The sequence below is a fragment of the Nelusetta ayraudi genome, unplaced genomic scaffold (genome assembly GCF_046127955.1).
Source record: "Nelusetta ayraudi isolate G7.1 ecotype Tasmania unplaced genomic scaffold, CSIRO-AGI_Nayr_v1 ptg000135l, whole genome shotgun sequence".
NCBI lineage: Eukaryota > Metazoa > Chordata > Actinopteri > Tetraodontiformes > Monacanthidae > Nelusetta > Nelusetta ayraudi.
In genome coordinates, this window is record NW_027466185.1 from 940,001 (window position 1) to 961,430 (window position 21,430).

Sequence of the window (21,430 nt, forward strand, 5' to 3'; positions counted from 1 at the left end):
TGGAAACCTTTACAGACAAGGAGCAACTAACAACGTCCCCAACAAGGTGTGCGATTATTAAGCTGCTGTGCCACCAATGTGACCAACTTCATTCTTTTTCTTCACTGCCAGTGACCTTTGCCTCCTGACATTCTGATGCAGGGCGTGCTTGATTATCTTAAAGAAAAAGTGGGCATGCACATGCAGTCAACACGAGCAGTAATTTCTCGGAAACAATTTTTTTTTTAACTAAAAACAACCTTGGCCTCCTCCATCTGCATGATGTTGGCCTGGCAGTCTGCAATGCTGTCGTTGATGTAGTCGATGTTGGCGCCCAGAGACTCCAGCTCCTCACTCTGGGAGGCCAGGTGGCGGCCTCCGTCTGGGCCCTCCGACACTGCCTTCCGTCTTTTCCTGGACAGTCGCTCCCTCCTCCGCGTCAGCTCCTCCCGTTGCTGCATTAGTAAAATTCAAGGGTGACAAGGTCAATGGTGAAGTTTTTGAAATAATAAAAAAAGAAAACGTGTGCAGGTCGAGCGCCTCCTCCTCTATACCCTCAGCAGCCGGTTCATGTCCGCCTCCATGTTGGAGATGGTCAGCCTCTGCATGATGATGTCGCTGATGCGCCTCTCCAGTGACTGCCACTTGGCACGGGCCGATCGGCTGAGGTAGATGCCTCCCGCTTGTGCCGGGGAATTCCTGCAGGACCAGTTGAGCAATTTTGACGACTTCAATTTAAAAAAATGCCCCAAAAAAACTAGCTGGGAAAACATCTCCATTGGGACGGATGCGTTTTGAACATGTAAAAAAAATCTTTTTACATGGCCAAAAAGAAGTCAACGCTCTGTGTGTGTGTGTGTGTATACATATGTGTGTATATACAACAGGTGAAGATACATTTTAAATTAAATGTACCTTCACCTGTTTTAGATTGTTTTGAATCAAAATTGCTGGATTTTCACATTTACTGTTCAAATACTGAGAAGAGACATGCAGGGAGGCAGCAGCCTGCTGTGCCTCTCTATAAACTCTTTCCAGTGGCCTTCCCAGTGACTATTAAAACTGAAGGATGGCAAAGACAACTTCTATGATCAAGTTATTGATGCTTTTGTTTTGTTTGGAAGGAGTGGCACATGGACTTGACATTACATTTATAAGTAAAGTTAAGACCATAATAATGTTATTATTATTATTATTATTATTATTATTATTATTATTATTATTTATTTATTTATTTATTTTTATTGTGATCGGCTGCTGGCGCAAATCCCCCGACCAACTAGAGACTCGGGTGGGGTTGGTGGCCGCTGAGGGCCCTCACCGGTCCACGACAGGTGTGACACAAGAGAACCAAATTCCCGAGGAAATAAAGTAACTTTAGATGAGAAGCCGAGGCTGCCAATACCTGACGCCATTGGACAAGGACCCTCCAGATGAGTGCATCCTTCCTGGGGGAGGAGTCCTGTGCGACGGCTCCTGGGGAGGCTCGGACAGGTTCACCTTCCTGGTTACTTTTCCCGACGTGGGCCTCACCTGCCGCCGTAGAGCTGTGACCTATAAGGATAAAATGAAATACAACAAGGATTTGCGCGACGTTTTGAGTGCAAAGGTTAAAAAAAAGTTTGAGCGTCACCTCTTCGTTTTTCCTCCGCAGGATCATCTCTTGCTGCCTCTTCTGGGCCTCCATCTGCTTCAGCTGGTGCTGCGGGAGGAAGGAGACAATGGGTGATTAAGCACATAGCAGAACAGGGGACACAACAGTTTGAGTTTTCCGATGGGTCACCTCCGCTTTGCGCTGGTCTTTCTTCAGGGACGCGATCTCCCTGTTCCTCCTGCACTCCGTCGCCCGGTTCCTCTCCTGCTGCTCCTTCATCTGGCGCATCAGTGCCACCTAGTGGAGGACAGGCGACGGCACAGGAGCAAACGTTTCTGAAAATGTACTTTTCCCCCGTAAATATGTTCATAAAGTAACTCTCTATTACGGAAGCGTATTGCATTCACTCGGAGGAAAAGAAAGCTCTGTTTTTCGTAGTAATTATTTTACCCTCTGTTTTTTGTGGTAATTCGGGACTGAGCCCCTCTGGTACAGAGCAGGTCAACACAGGGCGAAGACTCGATTGTTTTTTTTGGGGGGGGGGGGGGTATTTATTCACGTAGGACTAAGCACAACGTCACAGAAGGCCCTCCACTGATTTCCAGAAAACATCCAACGTACCTTGGTTTTCTTCATCTCTGTCACGTCCGTCTGGAGTTTCCGGAGCTGCTTCTCGTACTGCAACTGGTTCTTCAACAGGCGGGCGTGCTCCTTCTGTGCTGACTGGAGCTTCTGCAGCTCCTTGTTCATGGAACTCAGTTTCCGCTCGTACTCGGCTTTGATGCGCTTCGCCTTCTCCTCTGTCCCGGTTTCCACTGAGCCTGGAGAAAGAACCACCCTCTCGTTATACATGGCCACATTCATGCACATTTAATCACCTGTTTACATACTGTACATGTGTGCACAGGCTATCATGAAAGGTTTATTTGGTCATTCCACATAAATGAAAGACAATGACGCTTCCCAAAATACCCCTTCCTAATATACTGATTTCCAAAATGTCCTTTCCAAAGAAGAAAGAGGACACAAAAGACTATAAATTAGGAGTTTGAACAAAAGGACACGGCTGAGGCTCAAGCTTACATAGTGGCCAACCCCTCTTCACATCCTCTTCAACTTGTACAGATGTGACCAAATACTCAGTGAAAAAAACAATATTAAAAATAGAAAGAAATAATAAAATAAAAATTATATATCTATATATATATATCTATATATATATATCTATATATATGTATATATATATATATATATATATATATATATATATATATATATATATCTATATCTATATCTATCTATATCTATATATATATATATATATATATATATATATATATATATATATATACATATATACATATATACATATATATATATACATATATACATATATACATATATATATATATATATATATATATATATATATATACATATATATATATAATTATGTTAAAATAAAATAAAAATAAATAAATAAAAATAAAAAACAAATATATAAAAAGGAGACTAAAAATCTCCCTCGCTCCAGGACCGAACAATACTTTGCTTTGGGATAAAGTAACTTTCACAAACCGATTAAATTGCACAATTTAATCCATTTTGCACATTCTCTTCTCTTTTGTTTTATCATTGATCGTTGTTAAACTTGTCATTTTATTTTCACCCCAATAAAAGATCTCAAGACGTGCAACTCATTTTTGTTTAAATTCGCACGGTGAAGTGCTGCAAACTGTCAATAATAGCAATAATTATCTTGAAAGCTTTAATAATTTTTAAAAGGTGTAGTGTCTTAGGTTTAGTAAAGATGAACGCAGACGCAAAAGCTTCTTAAAGGGAAATGAAAATACAATTATCACAGTGGCTTCATACAACTAAAACATCCATTTAATTTGATTGTAACTCTCTGCTGAGGGTCGCATGCTAGCCCTTTAAACCTTTGTCTCTCACCCATATTTTGCAGGACCTTGTCCCTCTCCAGCTGCGTGTCCCTGATCTTGTTCTGCAGCATCGTCAGCTTCTGCTCGTATTGCTGTTTGAGCGTGTGCAGCCGCCGCTGGCTGTTCTCCAGCTCGTCGATCAGCTTCTGCTTGATGGCGATCTCGCAGGTGATGGTGGCCAGGTCGGCCTGCATGCTCTCTGTCCGACCAGAGACAGAGAGAGAGCGAGAGAGAGACAGAGAGAGAGCGAGAGAGAACAAAAATGTCAGTTTTTCTGAAGTTTTTCTAGAACTTTTTCCTTAAAGGTCTCAGACTCGGAAACCTTTCTCGTCCAGGTCTTCGGAGTCGGACTCGTCCGACGTCTCGTCCGCCACTGCGTCCGAGTCATCCTCCTCGGCATCAGCATCCTCGACCTCCTCGTGGTCGCTGGCCTCCTGGCGAGAAATGCACAAGACGGATTAAAACACAAAATATAAAAAGTCAAGTGTGCACTAATGCTTTTTTTCTATTTGTCAAAGCTGTCTTCCGCCTACCGCTTCGGCGTCCTCGTTGCCGTGTTCCTGCTCGGTGTCCAGCCCTTCCTCTTTGGTGATGCTAAAAGAGGACGGAGGGGGGAAAATGAATTATGAAAATAAATAAATAAATCAGAAGTCTTCAGACAAAAGGGGGGAAAAGCGGGATAAAGTCAAGGATGACGGTCAGATTAGAAATCAACTGTAGCTGAAATGACGAGGAGGAAGGTTTAGAGTGGGCATGCATCACTCAGCAGGACCAGGAGTCGATGTTGATTAGTAATCAATAACCACTCTGGATGATAATTCAGGGGCACACTGGGAAGGAAAGGAACAAATCACATTTATTGATCACAGATTCTAAAAAGGAAGCCGCACATGCTGTTGTGATTTGTGGAGTGAAAACTTCAGACAGTAATTCCAAGAAGTTATCTGTCATTTTTTTTTTGGGGTCAATTTTGTTGTTGTTTTTTTTAAAAAACCCTTCCCCAGCTTGTTTTTTTCTATCAAAAGTGCTGTACAAATAACGGCTAATTTAAAGGTCCTGTATTATACATTATCTGCACTTTTCATCCTAGGCTCTGCTGAAGCTTCCGCACATGGTTAAGTAAAGGTGGGGGTGAAGCAAAAAAACAAAAACAAAAAACAGCTTCCAAAGTCATCAGTGCTCCTTGTGACATCACAAAGACGTGAACTTTGGCGCCTTTAACGGGGTGACGGTGAGATTCGGTTGAACATCCGGCCTCCTAGAAGCACCTGCGCGGGGGGCCAAAGAGGTTAGATGTTAGTGACATGGAGAGGAACGTCTGTGGGGGCAGGGGGGGTGGGGCAATGATCAGCTTGAAAGCAGCCCTCCCCTTCACCCGACCCCTAACCCCCAACCCCTCACATGGCAAACCTGGGGTCCTCAACAGGGGCGCAGAGGTGGCGGTTCTCTTCATAGCGCCTCAGTCTTCGGAGAGAGAGAGTGGGGGGGGCGAGGAGGAGGTGGGAGAGGGGGGAGTCGTGGCGTGGCAAGACGGGAAGACAAAGGCAAAGAGTGTGAGCGGCAGCCGAGGGCGCAGACGGGATGTGTCGAGAGAGAGCATGAAGGGGGGGGACAGAGCGGGTATGCTTGTGTGTACATATGCACACAACGTACCAACACAACACAACACAACACAACTCAAGGTTGAGCGAGCGATGATTTGGGAGTGCCATCGCTATTGTCTGGTCTCAACCCCAACACTTCCCCACCACCCGGGCCACGCCCCCTTCTACCTCTTCTTCTTGTTCTTCTCCCGCTTGCGGAGCCTCTCCAGGTCCCTCTTGGCCATCTCGATGACGTCGCAGGCCTCCTTGTCTGGTGCCGGGGTGTACAACGAGGAGCGCGCAGACGCCCGGGACAGGTTCTTCCTGAGGCCCTCACTCACGGCCTCGCTCTCCAGGAGCTTGGCTCTGATTGGGTGAAGGAGAAAACTGGACGCTTTGGAAACATTGTGTAAACGTTGGTAATTAGGAACCGAGCCCCAGTGATGAGCCCTGCACTGGAACAAAGCAGGTCTTATCGCTGGACAAAAGACCCAATTGTATTTCATATATTTATTATTTTCCCCCTCTATATTATTGTAGTTCCCCTAACCGTTTGAGCCCCTTTTTGTGAACATTGTATGTACTCACCAAGTTTTGCAAGCAGGTCAGAACATAATTTCATAAAATGAAGAAAAAATGGTAAAACGTGTCTTTCTAGTGACTTTCTAGTTTCTAATGACACCCAAAATACTAAGATTGCCCTAGTGGCCACTAGCAAGGTTGTAGAGACTGATATTTCACTTACAACAAACAGGAAGTGAGCTATTTCCGTTTGTGTTTCTTTTATTCCTTTTACCATTCTTTTTTTTTTTAATTGACCATATTTTAAAAACACAAAAGTCAGGAACCGTAAATGTTGGAGACTTGAAACTTTAGTATTAGAAAAAAAATATTCAGCTCAATATTAATGTGATAATCGTTTTCATTTTAATGGCCCTTTAAACTTGCAGTACATTCAAAATCCCCCAAGAAACACCACAACACTAAAATGCCCCTAGCACCCACAAAGAAGGTCATAGAGACATGGGACAAAAAGCCACATGTTCCTTGAATCAAGACAAACATGTCATACACTCTGACCTTTGACGAACACTGCTTGCAACTTTAATTAGAATTGAATGTTTCTTTTTTTTGTTTTTTTAACGTACCTGAGCTCCTCAATCTCCTTGATGTAGTTCTCAATCAAATTGCCGATCTCCTCGCTGCCTTCTCCTGCAAACAGAGGCATCGTCTGTTCAAAGCCAACGACCTCCAGTGGGGGGCAGAGTAGCACAATCTATACCCCTCCACCCATTTTTGCATCCTGCCGCAAAAATAACCACTACAACTGACACTCTGTTGCGAGATTTGGTTGGTAGGGAAGAAAGTGAGTGAGGGTTTGGCGCCCTCCGTGACATCACAAAGGGCCCATTTCCAGAACAATGTCTTTTTTGCACCTCATACAAGGTACAAGCAGACTTTCCCAATTTCTGGGAATTCACACATTAGCCAGACACATGAACAAAGAATTTTTTGGGAGAATTTTGTGTAACATGACATGACATTCTGAAAAACAGAAATAGAAAATTAATTGGTTAAAACACGCGTTTAACCATTGTAGATCTTGTAAAAACACACATAAGGAATGCGGCTCTTTTGAGTGGAACTCTACCTTAACTTCCAAGGGTTCCCAGTCCCTCTAGATTCTAGAGCGCACCTATGTTCTGAGATCATAGGTGTCAAACTCTGGCCCGTGGGCCAAATTTGGCCTGTGGTGTAATTATATTTAGTCTGTGAGGCAATACAAAATCAATGCTAGAGCTGGTCCGCCGGTATTATACAGCACATGTACCGCTAATACTACAAATCCCAGAATGCTCAGCTGGTATTTTGGTGCATCAATCATCCAGACATGGCAAAACGTCCTCTGCCTCACAACAGACTCTTTTGCAGCGACATAAAACTATTTTCAGAAAAACAAAGCCAACGTTGCCGTCCTAATTCTTCTTGTCCCGACCTGCTCTGGCCACAGCCTGGTTGGCCTGGTCACTGAGGATCTGCGTGAGCCGCCCCGTCTGGGCGTCGATGGTCTCCTGCATGGCCTTCAACCTCACTCGCAGGTTGTTGTTCTCCATCTGCAACATGGTGTTCTCGTGCACCAGGTCGTTGACGCCCTCCACACCGTCCTCGCCCACCATGCGCTTCCCCTGTAGATCGGGTTGATCCGTCGATGTTGAATCAGAATTGTCCCCCGCTCGCCCAAGTTGACCACCAATCTCCTCACCGTCTTGTATTCCATCAGCTCCATCTGCAGCCGCGCTATCTCCGTCCGTAGGGCGCTGATCTGCTGGCTGGCCCGATCCTGGTTCACCACCACCTTATTCTTGATGTTGCGGGCTCTGTTGGCGTACTTCAGGGTGTTCAGGGTCTCCATGAAGTCGCGGTCGGACGGGCTGATGCAGGCGATCATCATGGTTTGGCTGGAAAATAAATAAAACAGAAAAAAAGATTCAGTTGCACCCTGAGTCCAGCCCCCAGAAGAAAGAAACCCCCGACGGACCTGTTGCCGCCCAGCGAGTCCTGCAGCAGCCTGGTGAGCTTGGAGTCCCGGTAAGGTACGTGGGTGGAGCGCTTGCTCCGGTCGCCCAGAGCGCTGATAACGTTCCCCAGAGCAAGCTGGCGAGATGGGAAAAGGGAGGAGAGGCACGAGACAGTCACAGGCTGCACCTTCGTCGAGCGGACACAGGGGGGCCCTGTTGCTCCACGCGGAAGAAAAGCTGTCATAAAATAAATGGAGCTCCTATGGCAGAGGGGAGAACAAAAAAGGAGAAAAAAACAGGCCAGAGGAGAGGGCCTAACCTTTGTAAAATCATCTGATGGCTCAGCTGATTTTGTTCTATGCATCCAAATGGAAAGGAAAAAAATCCCATGTAGGAGATTTGGAGCTGAGGTGAGCTCCCTGCTCCCTTACGTAAGGCCTCTTTTTTTTGTTCAATTGAATTAACACAGTTTGGTCTTTGCTCTGATGCCTCAGGCCTTTTATGGCCTGTCATGGGTAACCTCACCTCACATAAAATCATCTGACCTCATATGACCTCACATGACACACATGGATCTGCCTACATTTTTGAGGCTTTTTATGAATATTTTTATATATTATATAATATATAGTATATTTTCTCATTTTTAATTCTTACTTAATTATTACTTGATTATTAAAATTTCTTTTGGATTTTGGGGGCCACATTATGAATATTTTCTTGGACATTTTTTTTTTGTCTTTTGGCTTGTTTTCTCGCAAAGTCTCCGTCTCGTTTGTCTCTGCTCGACTGTCTGTCTGCCCTTCACTATAATGGCTTCTATTCGTCATCGAAATGATGGCCCGTGGTCTGCCACGAGACAACACTGGCTTGAAGGCATCGTGTGAGTGCACAACTTTGTCGTGTCTTAAAGTGACAGTTATTCATCTCTGACTTACTTGTCTCACTCACCTTCTCAGGAGGGAAATTTTACCTTTAGCTGGTTTTGCATGTTAATGTTCATAAAAGTGGGTTATGATACCAACCGCACCAGTCTAACCATCTCCCCGAGTGGATATGCTCCCTCACCAGGCCGCAGTTGATGGAGATGCCCTCTTTAGCTCGGTCCCCCGTCGCTCCGGTCCTCTTAAGCCTCTCAGAACCCGCCAGGTCCACAAAGTGAAACTTGGCCGTCAGCGTCTCAAACTCGTCGATGTCGGAGCTGTTGGCCAGCCGGTTGTCTGTCACGTTGTCCTGGGAGAGGAGGAGGAAGAGGAGAACAGAGAAGAATGAGACAGAGAAGGAGAGAGAGAGAGAGACAGGAAGAGAGAGAGAGAGAGAGAGAGAGAGAGAGAGAGGAAGGACAGGTAAACACGCAGGGGTTTAAAGGGTCAGACGGGGTCAAACTTGATGCCGTGTCCTGTCCGAGGACGTACGTTGTTGTCCGGAGAACAGACGCGGACTTGGCACAGGTGGATGGTGAAGATAGCATGGGAGCGCGAGCTCTGGACGTTCATCTGGGTGCTGGCAGTGGTGCGGGACAGAGCGCCGATCTTCAGGCATTGCATCATCTATCGGGGGAACATGGTAAATGGACTGCACTTATATAGTGCTTTTCTCACAGCTTCACAGTACCCCAAAGTGCTTTACAAAGGCCTCTCATTCACCTATTCACACACATATTCACACACCAACATGAGGTAGCTTCAAGTTGTTTTTCTTTTCGAAAACGTTTTGATTCTTTCCGTTTTGTTTTGCCGATTTCCTTCTTTTTACTATTTTAATCCGTTATTCATTTTTTTATGCCTTTCTCTATGATTTTGAATTGAACTGTCAGATTTTATTGACAAACTTCGTATAAACGTAATTATGTAATGCAAATGACTCCCATTTATGGGCATGTTATGTCACGGTGTCACTTTGATTCATCAATGAAAAAAACAACAACTTTCAATCAGACTGGTGGGTGAGAGAGCAGAGGAGCTACCTCGGCGGCAGAGGTGACCGTGCGGCTGGTCACCCCGACCGTGTAGATGCTGCCGCTGGTATCCTCGTGGATCCGTACGTTGGATCGCTGCCTCTTGGCTTCGATGTCGCGCGCTGTGTCGAACAGGTCCAGCACCTCCTCGTTGTACAGCTGCGGGACAACAAAACAACTAATGAAGAATACATGACAGACAGACAGACAGACATAGATAGATAGAGACTTTTGACTTTTAAAATACACTTTATTTCACACATCCTGGCAAACAATGTTTACGTATCAATCGAAAAGTAAATTACTCTTAGATAAAAATAATTTACAAAATGTGATAAAAGCACATTTGGGTACTAAAAAAAAACTACACTTTAAGTACCAAGGCGTCACCGCCACTTACAGTACACAGAACACGACTACCAGCCCACACACCAGAAAACCAGCAAGGTTGTTCGTCAGCCTGTAGTAGGCGTACTCCACTTTTAGCCTGGCTGACACCAGGCCCCTGAAACAGCGGACTGGATCTGTCTAACCAGTTCCCAGCATCTGGTTTTTGCCGCTCCTCCAAATGGCCATTTTTACATTTGCAAAAATAAAATTAATTAAAACAATGACTGATCTCTTCCTGGGAGTGTACTTGGGGCCGAAGAAAAAAAAAAAAGGGGGATTGTGAAAGTTTCCCCCAAACCCTTCACCAAAACTTTAACAAACCTAAACAATTCCCCTAGCCTTGGGCAGGTGAGCACCATGCTCCAGAGTTTCGGGTACTAAACAAAAAGGACACCCCAACCCAGTGATTGGATCAAAGAGAGCTCTGTACTTGTTTGTAGCTATTATTCCATGTATTATCCTCCACTGGATGTCCGCCATCCTTTTCTCTACTGGAGGTTTATACAGGACCCGCTAACCGTCATTCGGGGAAGAGTCTGAGTCATGAATGTCCTTCCATTTGCAATCCCCCATTCCAGAGATGGAGCAAAAGTTCCTTGTAACCATGCAGACAAGGTACAGCTGCTTCCCGAGTTTGTTACTGAGTTTCATGGGCGTTGGTTTCTTCAGATGGAGCACAGAGGCCATGGGTGTTGGCGGCTCCTCCACTGCAGGACTTATTGAAAGGCTGGGAAAGGTGTAGTCCAAACCACTGCTCCAGATGTTAGCATTTGCATGATTTTGAGCAAATGTTCGCAGAGGTCTTGATAAAACACTCCACATCCTCCCAACAATCCCATTTAAAAATCTCCTGGATGTCATTCCAATCGCATCAGCCAGTTCTTCCGTAGAGAGCCTTGCGATGTGTCCCAACTTTAAAATTCCTGCTTGTAACAGGTAATTTCGAAGTGTGGGTGAGGAAAAAGTGTCAGCAGATATAAAATCACTGTCAAACAATGGCTCCTCAAAGATCCACATTCTAGGTGGAGGATCAGGTTGTCTAAAAACTTTTAGCCTTTTCCAAACAGTCAAAATTGAAGTGTCCATCCACCACACTGAGGTCCCATACAGGAAACACTTGGCTGTCTGAAGTCTGAAACCTGCCACTCTGGAAGCAACATCCACCAGGCCTTGGCCTCCATCAGGTACTGGAAGATAGAGGACAGCTTCTCTCTTCCAGTGGCTTCCAGACCAGAAGAAATCCACCAATAGCTTTTGGATTTCCTCCAAAAACCCAGTTGGGGGGACCAGCACTTGGAGTTTATGCCACAGGGAAGCAGCCACCAAGTTGTTTATGACCAGAACACTTCCCATATAAGACAAGCAACCATTTCCATGAAAGTAACTTGGCTCGAACCTTGTCCAGCACTCCCTCACAATTTTTACTGACCAAATCCTCTTTACCCAAGTATACTTCCAGGACTTTGAGCCCATCGGTTCTCCATCTAATTCCTCCTGGAAGAGCCGGCACATGTGTTGAACTCCACTGGCCAATGAGACAAGCCTCATTCTTGGTCCAGTTCACTTTTGCAGATGAAGCATCCTCAAAGAGCCGGAGACCTTGTGTAAGCGCTGAAATATCTTTTTCATCTTTTAAAAACACATTCACGTCATCTGCATATGCAGAAACAATAACTGATGTATGATTAAACTGTCCAGGGAGGCTCAGGCCCTTCACCTTGCCTCTGAGCCATGCCAAGAGGGGTTCAATGGCAATACTATATAGCAAGCCAGGTAATGGGGCATCCCTGCCTAATACCTTTCTTGACCGGAACTGGTCTGGTCAGTCCCCCCTTTACTTTCACCACACAGGACACATCGTGATACAAAAGTTTCACCCATTTAAAAAAAAATACTCCCCCAACCCAAATGCCCGTAAAACAGCAAACAAAAAATTGTGCTCGACACGATCAAAGGCTTTTTCTTGATCTATGGAGATTATGCCAATATTCAACCCGCACATTTTGCACACATCAAAAATGTCTCTCATTAAAAACAGATTATCTAAAATGGACCTGCCTGGAACACAATATGATTGATCTGAACTAATAATTTGGTCCATAAAAACTTTCAGTCTATTTGCTAATACTTTGAGACAATTTTATAGTTTGTGCAAAGCAATGCAACCGGGCACCAGTTCTTTAAAAGTGTCAGGTCTCCCTTTTTGGGTAAAAGGGAGATTACTGCACGCCGGCATGAAGCTGGGAGAGTTCCATTATTAAAAGACTCATTAAAAACGTCTAAAAAGTCATGTCCTAAAAGGTTCCAAAAATGTTTAAAAAATTCTGCTGGTAGTCCATCCAGCCCTGAAGTTTTCCCAGCGGCCATCTGCGTTACTGCTGCTGTGAGTTCCTGCAGCGTGATGTTGGAGTCCAAGGCATCCCTGTCTGCAGGACTCAGGTGCGGGAGGTTGTTCAGCAGCTCTGCAACAACTGTTTCACGGCAATCCTCTGCCCTGTAGAGGTTGGTGTAGAAAGCCACCACGTCTTCCCTCATCGTGGCTGGGTCGGAGGTCACAGTTCCATCAGGCTTTTGAAGACCAATCATTGCGCTCCTTTGACCAGTTGATACTCCAAGTTTAAAAAACAGGCTTGTTGGCGCGTCCATGTCTTTGATAGACATAAAACGTCCTCTCACCAGGGCCCCTTTGGCTTGGTCCTGAAGGAAAGAGCCCAGGCGCTTCTTTGAATTCCCAAGCTGTTCAGGGGGATGAGCCGTCACCCCCTCCAGGTCCTTGACGTCCTTCTCCAGCTGTTCAACTGTTTTTTTTAATGGCAGTTGTGGAGGATGCGCTATATCTTTGAGTAAAAACTTTGATTTGTGCCTTCCCCACCTCCCACCACTGAATGAGTGAGGTGTAAAACTCTTTCTGTGTTTGCCAATAAAACCAAAAATATTTTAAATTGTCTCAAAAATTAAAATCATTTAGAAGCTTAACGTCAAAGTGCCAGAATGTTCTTTGTTTATAATTTGTTTGTTAAAAGCAGCTCGGTCGTGATTAAATGATGATCGGTAAAACCCACAGGATGTATTTGTGAGTTTCCTGCACAGTTTAGAAAAGAGTCTGAAAGATAAAACCGGTCAAGCCTCACTGCACTGACCTCTCCCCCTCCCATCCTCATCCACGTGTATCTTCTTGTTGTCGGATGTTTTATCCTCCACACATCAACCAGATGAGCTTCCTCTAAAGTTCTAAGGAGGAGCTTAGACGAGGCCTGGTGAGGCTCTTGGCCGATTCTGTCTATGTTCTGTCAGTTCCAATCCCCACCCACCACTATGCACTCCCCCTTTGCAACACTCACAAGTTTTTCTTTAAAAACTTTTAAAAAATGCTACACGATCGGGAAATAAGTTAGGTGCATAAACATTAAAAATGGTAAAAATAAAACCTCTAATTTCTATTCTAGTAATTAAAAGCCGGCCAGGTATAGGCTCAGAATGTGGCAAAATGTTAACACTCAGTGAGGGCGAAAAAGCACAGCGACACCTGCACTTAGGTTTGTGCCGTGGCTGAGTCTGTGTTGCCCTCTCCACCAACGCCGCCAGTCAATCTCATTATCTATGTCACTATGTGTCTCCTGTAATAAGATAAAATCTAGCTTTTTTTTGTTTAAAAATGTCACCCACCAGAGCCCTTCTTTGTGCACCCCTTCCCCCATTCATGTTTAAAGAAGATATTTTTAAAATATCCATAGAGAAAAGAGTTAAAAGGGTAAAAGAGACAAGATATAAAAGCCAGTTAAGAAACACCAGGTGAAAAACTGCCATACTAAAGTTAGTAAACTAGTTTTGCTTTACTAGAAATCTTTTGAACTTTTAACCTTTTCCTAAGAGTAGCCACATGTTTAGCCAGTCAATATCTCTTCCTTTCATCCAGTTCGTCAACCCGTGCAGTTTTCTGGTGGGTGCCGACGGACTGGATGAACTTAACAATGTCCGGGAAGTAATCAGTTACTTGCACGGACATGCCAAAAGTTTCATATAAAAACTGAGTGACTTCTTGAAGAGAGTACTCGTCGGACTTTTGGCTGGCACTGTCTGCCTCTGAGGCGGAGTCAGAGTCATTATCTCCGTCCGTCTCCATGGCAGCAGCTCGTGTGTTGTCAGCCTTCATGCTAACCATGCAGTCTCTCGCTCCTTCACTAACCTCGCGTTTGCCAGGTTGTTTCGCGCCGTCTGTTTTGTTATGATGTAGTTCTGCGGTCCTGAGTCGCGAGAGGGAGGCGTGACGCGTGCGCAGTCGCATTGTGAAGTTAATAGTCCGACTAAGGCGTATACATGGCAGAGAAATTCGAATTCCAATCGCGTTATCTGGGTCAGTGCGTTTTCATGGCACTAGAGAAATTTGAATTATTGCCTTACTCCGATTATGATCGGAGTTTGAGAACTCAGATTGGAATAGGAGAACTCCGATTGAGACACCCAGATAATGCGATTGGAATTTGAATTTCTCTGCCATGTATACGCCTTAGTCGGACGATTAACTGGACAACGCGAGTGAGCACGCGTCACGCCTCCCTCTCACGACTCATGACTGCAGAACTACATCGTCTAACAAAACAGACGGCGCGAAACAACCAGCAAACGCGAATGAGAATGTTCACATTGGGAGAGAGGATGAGACCGGGCTGATGCTTTTATACATATTAAAATAACGGAGACCTTTTTAAAAAGGCAGCGCAGCAAATGCAGGGCTCCGGCTTTGCGCACCCCTGAACAAATAGGTATTCGTACCTTTTTGTTCACATTTTTTGTAAGTTAGAAGAATTTTAACTTTGTAAAGCACACCAAAAAGATGTTTTTCTGATTTGTTTTTATTTTGGTAATTTCACTGTTATTCTGCTGGAAACGGCGTGCAGCGGCACAAGCTTCCTCCACGGTCGGCACTTTAATGAGCGTGTGTATAACTGAAGACACCGTTCCTTTGCAAAACCTGTTCACAAACTCTCCCACCAGTCTGCGCAGAACCCGCATCCAACAAGAACGAGAGTTTCGGGTCCGTAGCGACGGCACAAAGCGTAGCATTGAAGACATTATGTTGTTGTAGCCCTCCAACAGCAGACAACGTTCTTGTCTGCCTTTTAAAATAACCATGAGCACAAGAAATAGGGTACACCTTATCTGCAAAGTAAGTAACACGTACATTATGAACTATCGTTCTATATCATTGTGAGAAAGTAAGCGATCTCCGCCTCCCCTTCTCACTGTCTTCCCCACGAGGACGCGACGGCGTGGCGTTGCCCACGCGGGAGAGCGAGCGAAAGAGACGCTGTTTTTTACGCGTGCGCACACACACACACACACACACACACACACACACACACACACACACACACACACACACACACACACACACACACACACACACACACACACACACCGCGACTCCCATTCTGTCCCATTTCCCAACCTGTAACAGTTTGTGCACTGGTCATTCATCTCTCACCATCATCTGTCACCATGCTGCTCACCCACACCTCACCTGCATCCGCTTGGTCCCGGTCGGCTCCGCTGCAGGGGTGGGGTTTTATGGAGCGCCGGCTAAGTGGAGTAGCCCATTGCCGTAAGGGGGGGGTGTTGGTTTTTGGTTTGAATATATAATTCAGGGGAAAATGTGGGGTTTATTTGTATTTAAGGGTTTGTATGTTTAGGGGGGATTTTGTTCTGTTTAGTGAAGTGTGTATTTCTTTGTGTTATTTTTTGAAATGTTCAGTGTGGTCAATGTCGCCACGGTTAGTGGGGTGGCCCAATTGGCCATGGGATGCTGCCCACTATAAAGAGCGCTCATTTTGGTGTGGGAGAGTGAGCTGACTAGTCTGTTGTGAGACTAGGGGAATGTGAAGCTGTCTCCTGCTTCTTCCTGCACTTGACGCTGCCTGCCTCCTCCTTCAACTCCACCACCTCAACCCGGTCGGTCCAGATAGATCCCCCTTTTCGTGGGGAGGCCACTTTGCCCCTCCACAATCATAATGATGTAATATGTCAACCGAAAGCAGCTGACCAGCTGAAAAGACTCACTCCACCCCCTAGTGTTGGGAGGCGGACACGTTCCCGTCAATAATTCGAATTTCTCAGCTGCATGTATATGGGGACGAGGTGAGAACTCCGATTGGACGAGAAAACCGAATTATTGCTTAGTCCCATTAAGCTCTGCATGTAAACGCACTGGGTGTCTCAATCAGAGTTCTGATGTTTACATGCACGCAAGTTCTCTGATCATAATCGGACTAAGGCAATAATTTGAATTTCTCTAGTGCCATGTAAACGCACTGACTATTAAAAACCGATGCGTTTTCGCCGTCTGCGTTGGTTGATCTCTTTTTCTTAATTTTACTCTTTTTGATGGCACTGGGTGCAGGTACTACATTGTGCATTGGCACTGGTGTAGCCGCACACAGAGACACCGGTGCAGTTGCTTCAGGACTTACAACAGTAGTTGGAGGAGCTCGGTGGGGACGCAGCGCGGACGCCGTTCCTCAGTGAGAGGCGAAACCGCAGAGGCCGAAGCCATCTCGGCCACGAGGCTGCCGCGATGTCCGGCGACAAACAAAACAAAAAAACCCACAAAACTAAACTAAGAAAAAAAACAAAAAACAAGACTACACTCACACAATCAAAAACTATTAATAAACAATTCTAAAGTGCTCAGGATGAAAAAAAGTTAGAAAAAAACACCGAAATTTTTAGATCACCTATCCGCCACCGAGAGACACGTCCGCCACCAGGTAGATAGGCAGACAGATAGATAGATAGAGTTCCCTAATCCTTTCATCACATTTATTTTGAAGATTTGAATCATCTAGAATTCATGGGAAATCAGAAAGTAGTCACAAAGTCTTTATGACAAATTGATTATTTATTATTTTTTTTGCTGGAGTCTGACCTCAAGTCCAAATTGGGGTCTATAAGGGGCCTTCAGTCAATTGGTCACTGGGCACATTAAAGAAGAGAGTGAGTGTGTGTGTGTGTGTGTCTTTGTGCACCTCCAGGAACTGTGCGTTGATCTTGAACTCAGGGACCGGCCTGCCCTGCTCAGTGGCGGCCTGCCTTCGCTCCTCGATGCCCTTGAACAGGTGGTTGACAGCCCGGGGGATGATCCCGAGCTCTTCCCCGCCGATGCTGACGTCGAAGCCCGTGCCCATGGTGTAAGTCTTCCCCGAACCTGTCTGGACGGAGACGAGGACGAGAACAAAGAACCCTCAGTTGTGTGGCCCGAAAGACATGATAAAAGAGTTTTTTGTGCTTTTTGAGTGTCTCCCACACATATTTTCTCATGCACAAATGCACGCAAACACACACAATGTGGGACAACACGGTTCCTTTGCCCACATGTTTAAAGCTATGGGTTCCCGGGAAGGGGGAGGTCAGAGGGGATGGGGTGGCTGCCATGGAGACAAATGGAAGAATGCAACATTGATCTGAGATCAGGCATCAGTATTCTTCTTGTTGTGCAACCATCCAAAAAGAGACCCTGATTGTGCGTGTGTGTGTGTGTGCGCGCGTGCGCGTGCGTGTGTGTGTGTGTGTGTGTGTTAAAAAGGGTTTGCGTTTGTGTAAGATCGAAGATAGATACAGCAGTGGATGTCTTTCATTAAATGAGACCACGTCTGGGGTAACCATGGGGGCTTTCAAACACACCCTGTGTGTGTGTGTGTGTGTGTGTGTGTGTGTGTGTGCTGCACTCTGTGAAAGGTCCTTTGACAGAAATGTAAAAAAAAAAGCTGTATGAACAATGTGAGGAGAGAATAATGAACAGAGAGGATAGAAACTTTAAGAAAAGGCAGCGTTCACTGAGGAGCAGATCCTCAAAGAAGGGCGCGCAGCGGTAAAATGCAGCGTTTTTTGCGGCTGCAATCTGCGCCACAGATGCGGGTATCCACAAAGGTTTTTGCGCTAATGACATGCAGGCGCAAACACGCCTACAAATGCGGTACCTGAAACAGGTGCGAACGTTGCGGTCTGGCAACCTGAGAGCAGTTTGCGCAGTTTGTGGTAGTTTGTCTCCAGCAAGGCAAGAATTGTGTGTCCCGGCAACCGGTATCTCTTTAAAATTTCCCGTTCTCGGAAGTCAAACAGCGGAACTCTGCTAGGATAAATGCGCTCCTGTGCGCGCCTGGCATTACGATGCCTCCTTCGTCTTACCAAGACTGCTGCCATAATGGAAAGAAAGTCAAGACGCAAGACGCGTTAGTCATTATATAAGCAAGGCAATCACCAACACCTGAGTACCATTTGTATTTTCCATAGCCTATGTAAAATATTGGCATATATACTGTAGTCTATGCCTATCTATATATAAGATTTGGGGAGCTATATATATATTTCAGGCTTTTCAGAGAGTAAAGTTTCACTCAGAAGCCAGAAACACTTTGACAGACAGAAGCTGCGCCTGGTTTTGGGTGGCGGTGTTTCCGTCTGTCAAACTGCGTGTGGGCACGAGCGCAAACTCTTTCTGGATCTGCCGCTGTTTGAATGAGGCATATTTGCATAGGAGGGGGCGTGTCCTTTTGCACGTAATGACTCATTTAAATACATTCAAATGAGTCTGGCGCAGCCCTGCCGGTACGTGCGCCTCGGCGCATTTTCCGCCGATTTTCACGTTTGCGTCCCCTCTGTGCATCGGAATCACCGTTTTTGGCGCTATTTACATGGATTTTCTGGGCCAAAAGCCGGGCAATCGCTTTGTGGATCTGGCCCTGAGTCGGCTAGAATGTCCAGAGACTGAAAATGGCAAAACTTTCTCAAGCAAGATTCAAGCGAAACGAATGTAGAGAGCACAACCTACACGAAATGTACGTTGACCTGCAGGTGTAAATGTAAAAGTGCTGAAGTGTGTGGGCTGGGGGTGTCTTTCTTATTTCCATAACACCAGAGCCAAAACAACAAAATATGCAAAACTAACGTGAACAAGAAGGTCGTCTGGCTGAGAGCTTGTGAAATGTAAATGTAAAGTTGCATGAGCTGGACAAAAAAGTTAAGAGCTTAAGAGTTTGTTTCAACGACAAAAGAGGACTTTTTTTTTTGGGGGGTACAACACATGTTGTATAGGGAACACGCGTGGCAAAACCCCACTTGAGAGTCAAACGGGCCAATCAAAAAAAGACCGTAAGAAATACAGTGTCTTGCAGCTGGAACCACTGACTGTACATGAAGTTGGACTGAGCCACTGCACAGGTTTGCAACTTTGAATCCGAGAGATTGGTTACTTGTTGGCGCCGTCTTGAATTTCGGAGCGTCTTGATATTTTTATTTTTTTTTAATTTTTTATTTTTTTTGTGCTCCTTTCCGCAACGACAGTCATCCAATCTTAGTTTTTACGCAACCATTTTAGGTGGCCCTGTTGTACCAAAAGAAAGACTCGGGGCCAGTGCAAATTTTTCCGGGTCCTCCTGGTCAACTGATATTCAATAGCTGTTGGTAGTTGCTGATCAATCAGTTCAAAAAATGAAATAAGGCAAAGCAGGCAAGGATCAGAGGCATTTCTTGCAGGTTTACTGACAGATGAAAAATTGCACAGCAACCTGGGGTCATCCAGAATTACAAAAACAAGACAAATACACCCAATGGCGCGCCGACGATGAACCAACGAGTCCATGCATGACAAAAATCGTGTCTACTGTCCTGTGGATATCCCAATAAGGTGTTGTACTTTAAACAGACCTATAGCTGATATTCCTATAAGGAGTGGTTCTTCAAAGAGATCACTAGCTGGCCTTGCAACCTCTGGCCTGCTCTCGCGTATTCTTATCCAGTGGTCACTTGCCAGCTGCAGATCAATGGTCAGACTTTCTGGCGTTGGTCAGTGTCCTCTCTGCTCATACCATGTATATTCTATTTAAAACAACCACAGCCCCTGCTGGTCAAATGATAGAATGCAGGTTATTGGCCTGTCCATCGTGAATTAGCTTATGGCCCTGTTGGTTCTCTCTGATTGTATAAAGCGCTTTGAGACGCCTTTGGTTGTGATTTAGCGCTGTACAAATAAAGTTGTATTATTATTATTATTATGTTCCGTTGCCATAATAGCTAATTTATCTTTTTTTTTTATTGAAAGGTCATTTCATTATGTGTGAATGAGAAACGAAAGTCTGTGTTACAAAGTATTGTGGAGGTGTATTGTCTTTTTTTAAGCCACTGTAGCACAAGCTCTCCAGCTACTAAGCTAAAGTGAAGTGTGGTGAACAAAAAAAAGCAAATTTTCTGAGATAATGGATAAAATAGAGTATTGAATTTCTGAAGTGCTACAGAATGGACACTCTTTGCCTTGAAAGGCGGGCAAAGCTTCAGCGCTAAACCACCAGTACCAGTGCAAAACCGTGGTGCTTGAAAGCAAGTCAGAACACGTCACACGCTTGCTGCGTTTCCCTTCTGGCAGATTCACATCAAATAAATGTCGTGAATTCACACCTCACGGTAACGTGTGTGTGTGTGTGTGTGTGTGTGTGTGTGTGTTTGTGTGTGTGTGTGTGTGTGTGTGTCGGGAAAGGCCGGGTCACTGACCTGGCCGTACGCAAAGATGGTGGCGTTGTATCCCTCGAAGCAGCCTTCGATCAGCTTCTCAGTACAATGGCTGTAAATGGTTTCCTGCTGGGTGTCCATGTCGAACATGTAGTCGTAGGTGAAGGATTTGTCTTTGCCCAGGACGACCTGCGGCTCCCCGGGCATAACAAGCGTGCAGATATGGCATCCTTCAATCTTCTCTTTGGCCAGCTGAGGACGAATCCTGAGGGTGCAGAAGAATCATTGGCATAAAAAACAAAAAACAAAAAAAAACAGGGCGCTGCTGACGACATCTATTTTTGAGAATCAGACGTTGATTAAATCAACGAACAGGAAGCGACCTTGTGCTTTAAAATGAGATTATGGCATTAAATTAAATGGGCCCATGGCAAAGAAAGTGCCGGGAAAACCACAATTTTTGAGAGAAAAATTCCAACTTAAGCCTCCATCATATTGTTTATATCATCCCCGTTGATGAAAACTTGCAAAACATAATGTGGCTCTAAGTTGAGGGTGACAAGAGGGAGTTGTGTGCAGCGATTATTACTAAGACCAAAGTGATAGAGAGAAAGCGGGGCGTAGCTGAGGCTGAGGGCAGGTAGTGCTTTTTCAGGGCTGAGAGCAGAACTTCAAAATAGACTCTGTGTGTGTGTGTGTTTGTGTGTGTGTGTGTGTGTGTGTGTGTGTGTGTGTGTGTGTGTGTGTGTGCGTGCGTGCAGCTATGCAGTGCCGGCACACACCCTCACACACTGTCCGCACTGTTTGGAGGGGGAGTAACACCGCTCTGAGTAAACAGCCCCACCACTCCCCCCACAACGCCCTCCCAACCCCCCCGTGACTCCCCTGCACCTCCGCAAAAGCATCTGGAGAGGCTACGGCCGAGCAAATGGAGTTCGGAGAAGACAAACGATAACACAGGGCAAGAG

At 45.3% G+C, this 21,430-nt stretch overlaps 1 protein-coding gene across 7 annotated transcripts in view; it reads right to left on the reverse strand.

Annotated features, from left to right (window-relative positions):
• The window catches only part of LOC142877437 (kinesin-like protein KIF21A), a 41,781-nt gene that overhangs the window by 11,917 nt on the left and 8,434 nt on the right, over positions 1–21,430 (reverse strand). For 4 of the 7 annotated variants that reach the window (XM_076012079.1, XM_076012075.1, XM_076012077.1 and 1 more), the window contains exons 2-21: positions 20,505–20,727; positions 16,988–17,170; positions 9,585–9,734; positions 9,034–9,168; positions 8,687–8,851; positions 7,639–7,754; positions 7,363–7,558; positions 7,096–7,285; positions 6,248–6,311; positions 5,289–5,465; positions 4,927–4,980; positions 4,050–4,110; positions 3,839–3,950; positions 3,527–3,715; positions 2,195–2,394; positions 1,763–1,870; positions 1,613–1,681; positions 1,385–1,533; positions 534–678; positions 240–434 (exon numbers count right to left, since the gene is read on the reverse strand). In XM_076012079.1, coding sequence (XP_075868194.1) covers positions 240–434; positions 534–678; positions 1,385–1,533; positions 1,613–1,681; positions 1,763–1,870; positions 2,195–2,394; positions 3,527–3,715; positions 3,839–3,950; positions 4,050–4,110; positions 4,927–4,980; positions 5,289–5,465; positions 6,248–6,311; positions 7,096–7,285; positions 7,363–7,558; positions 7,639–7,754; positions 8,687–8,851; positions 9,034–9,168; positions 9,585–9,734; positions 16,988–17,170; positions 20,505–20,727 — 2,881 coding nt within the window. Of the gene's footprint in view, positions 1–239; positions 435–533; positions 679–1,384; positions 1,534–1,612; positions 1,682–1,762; positions 1,871–2,194; positions 2,395–3,526; positions 3,716–3,838; positions 3,951–4,049; positions 4,111–4,926; positions 4,981–5,288; positions 5,466–6,247; positions 6,312–7,095; positions 7,286–7,362; positions 7,559–7,638; positions 7,755–8,686; positions 8,852–9,033; positions 9,169–9,584; positions 9,735–16,987; positions 17,171–20,504; positions 20,728–21,430 lie in introns of those variants that run through there. The other 3 variants (XM_076012080.1, XM_076012078.1, XM_076012081.1) reach the window with 3 other exon arrangements.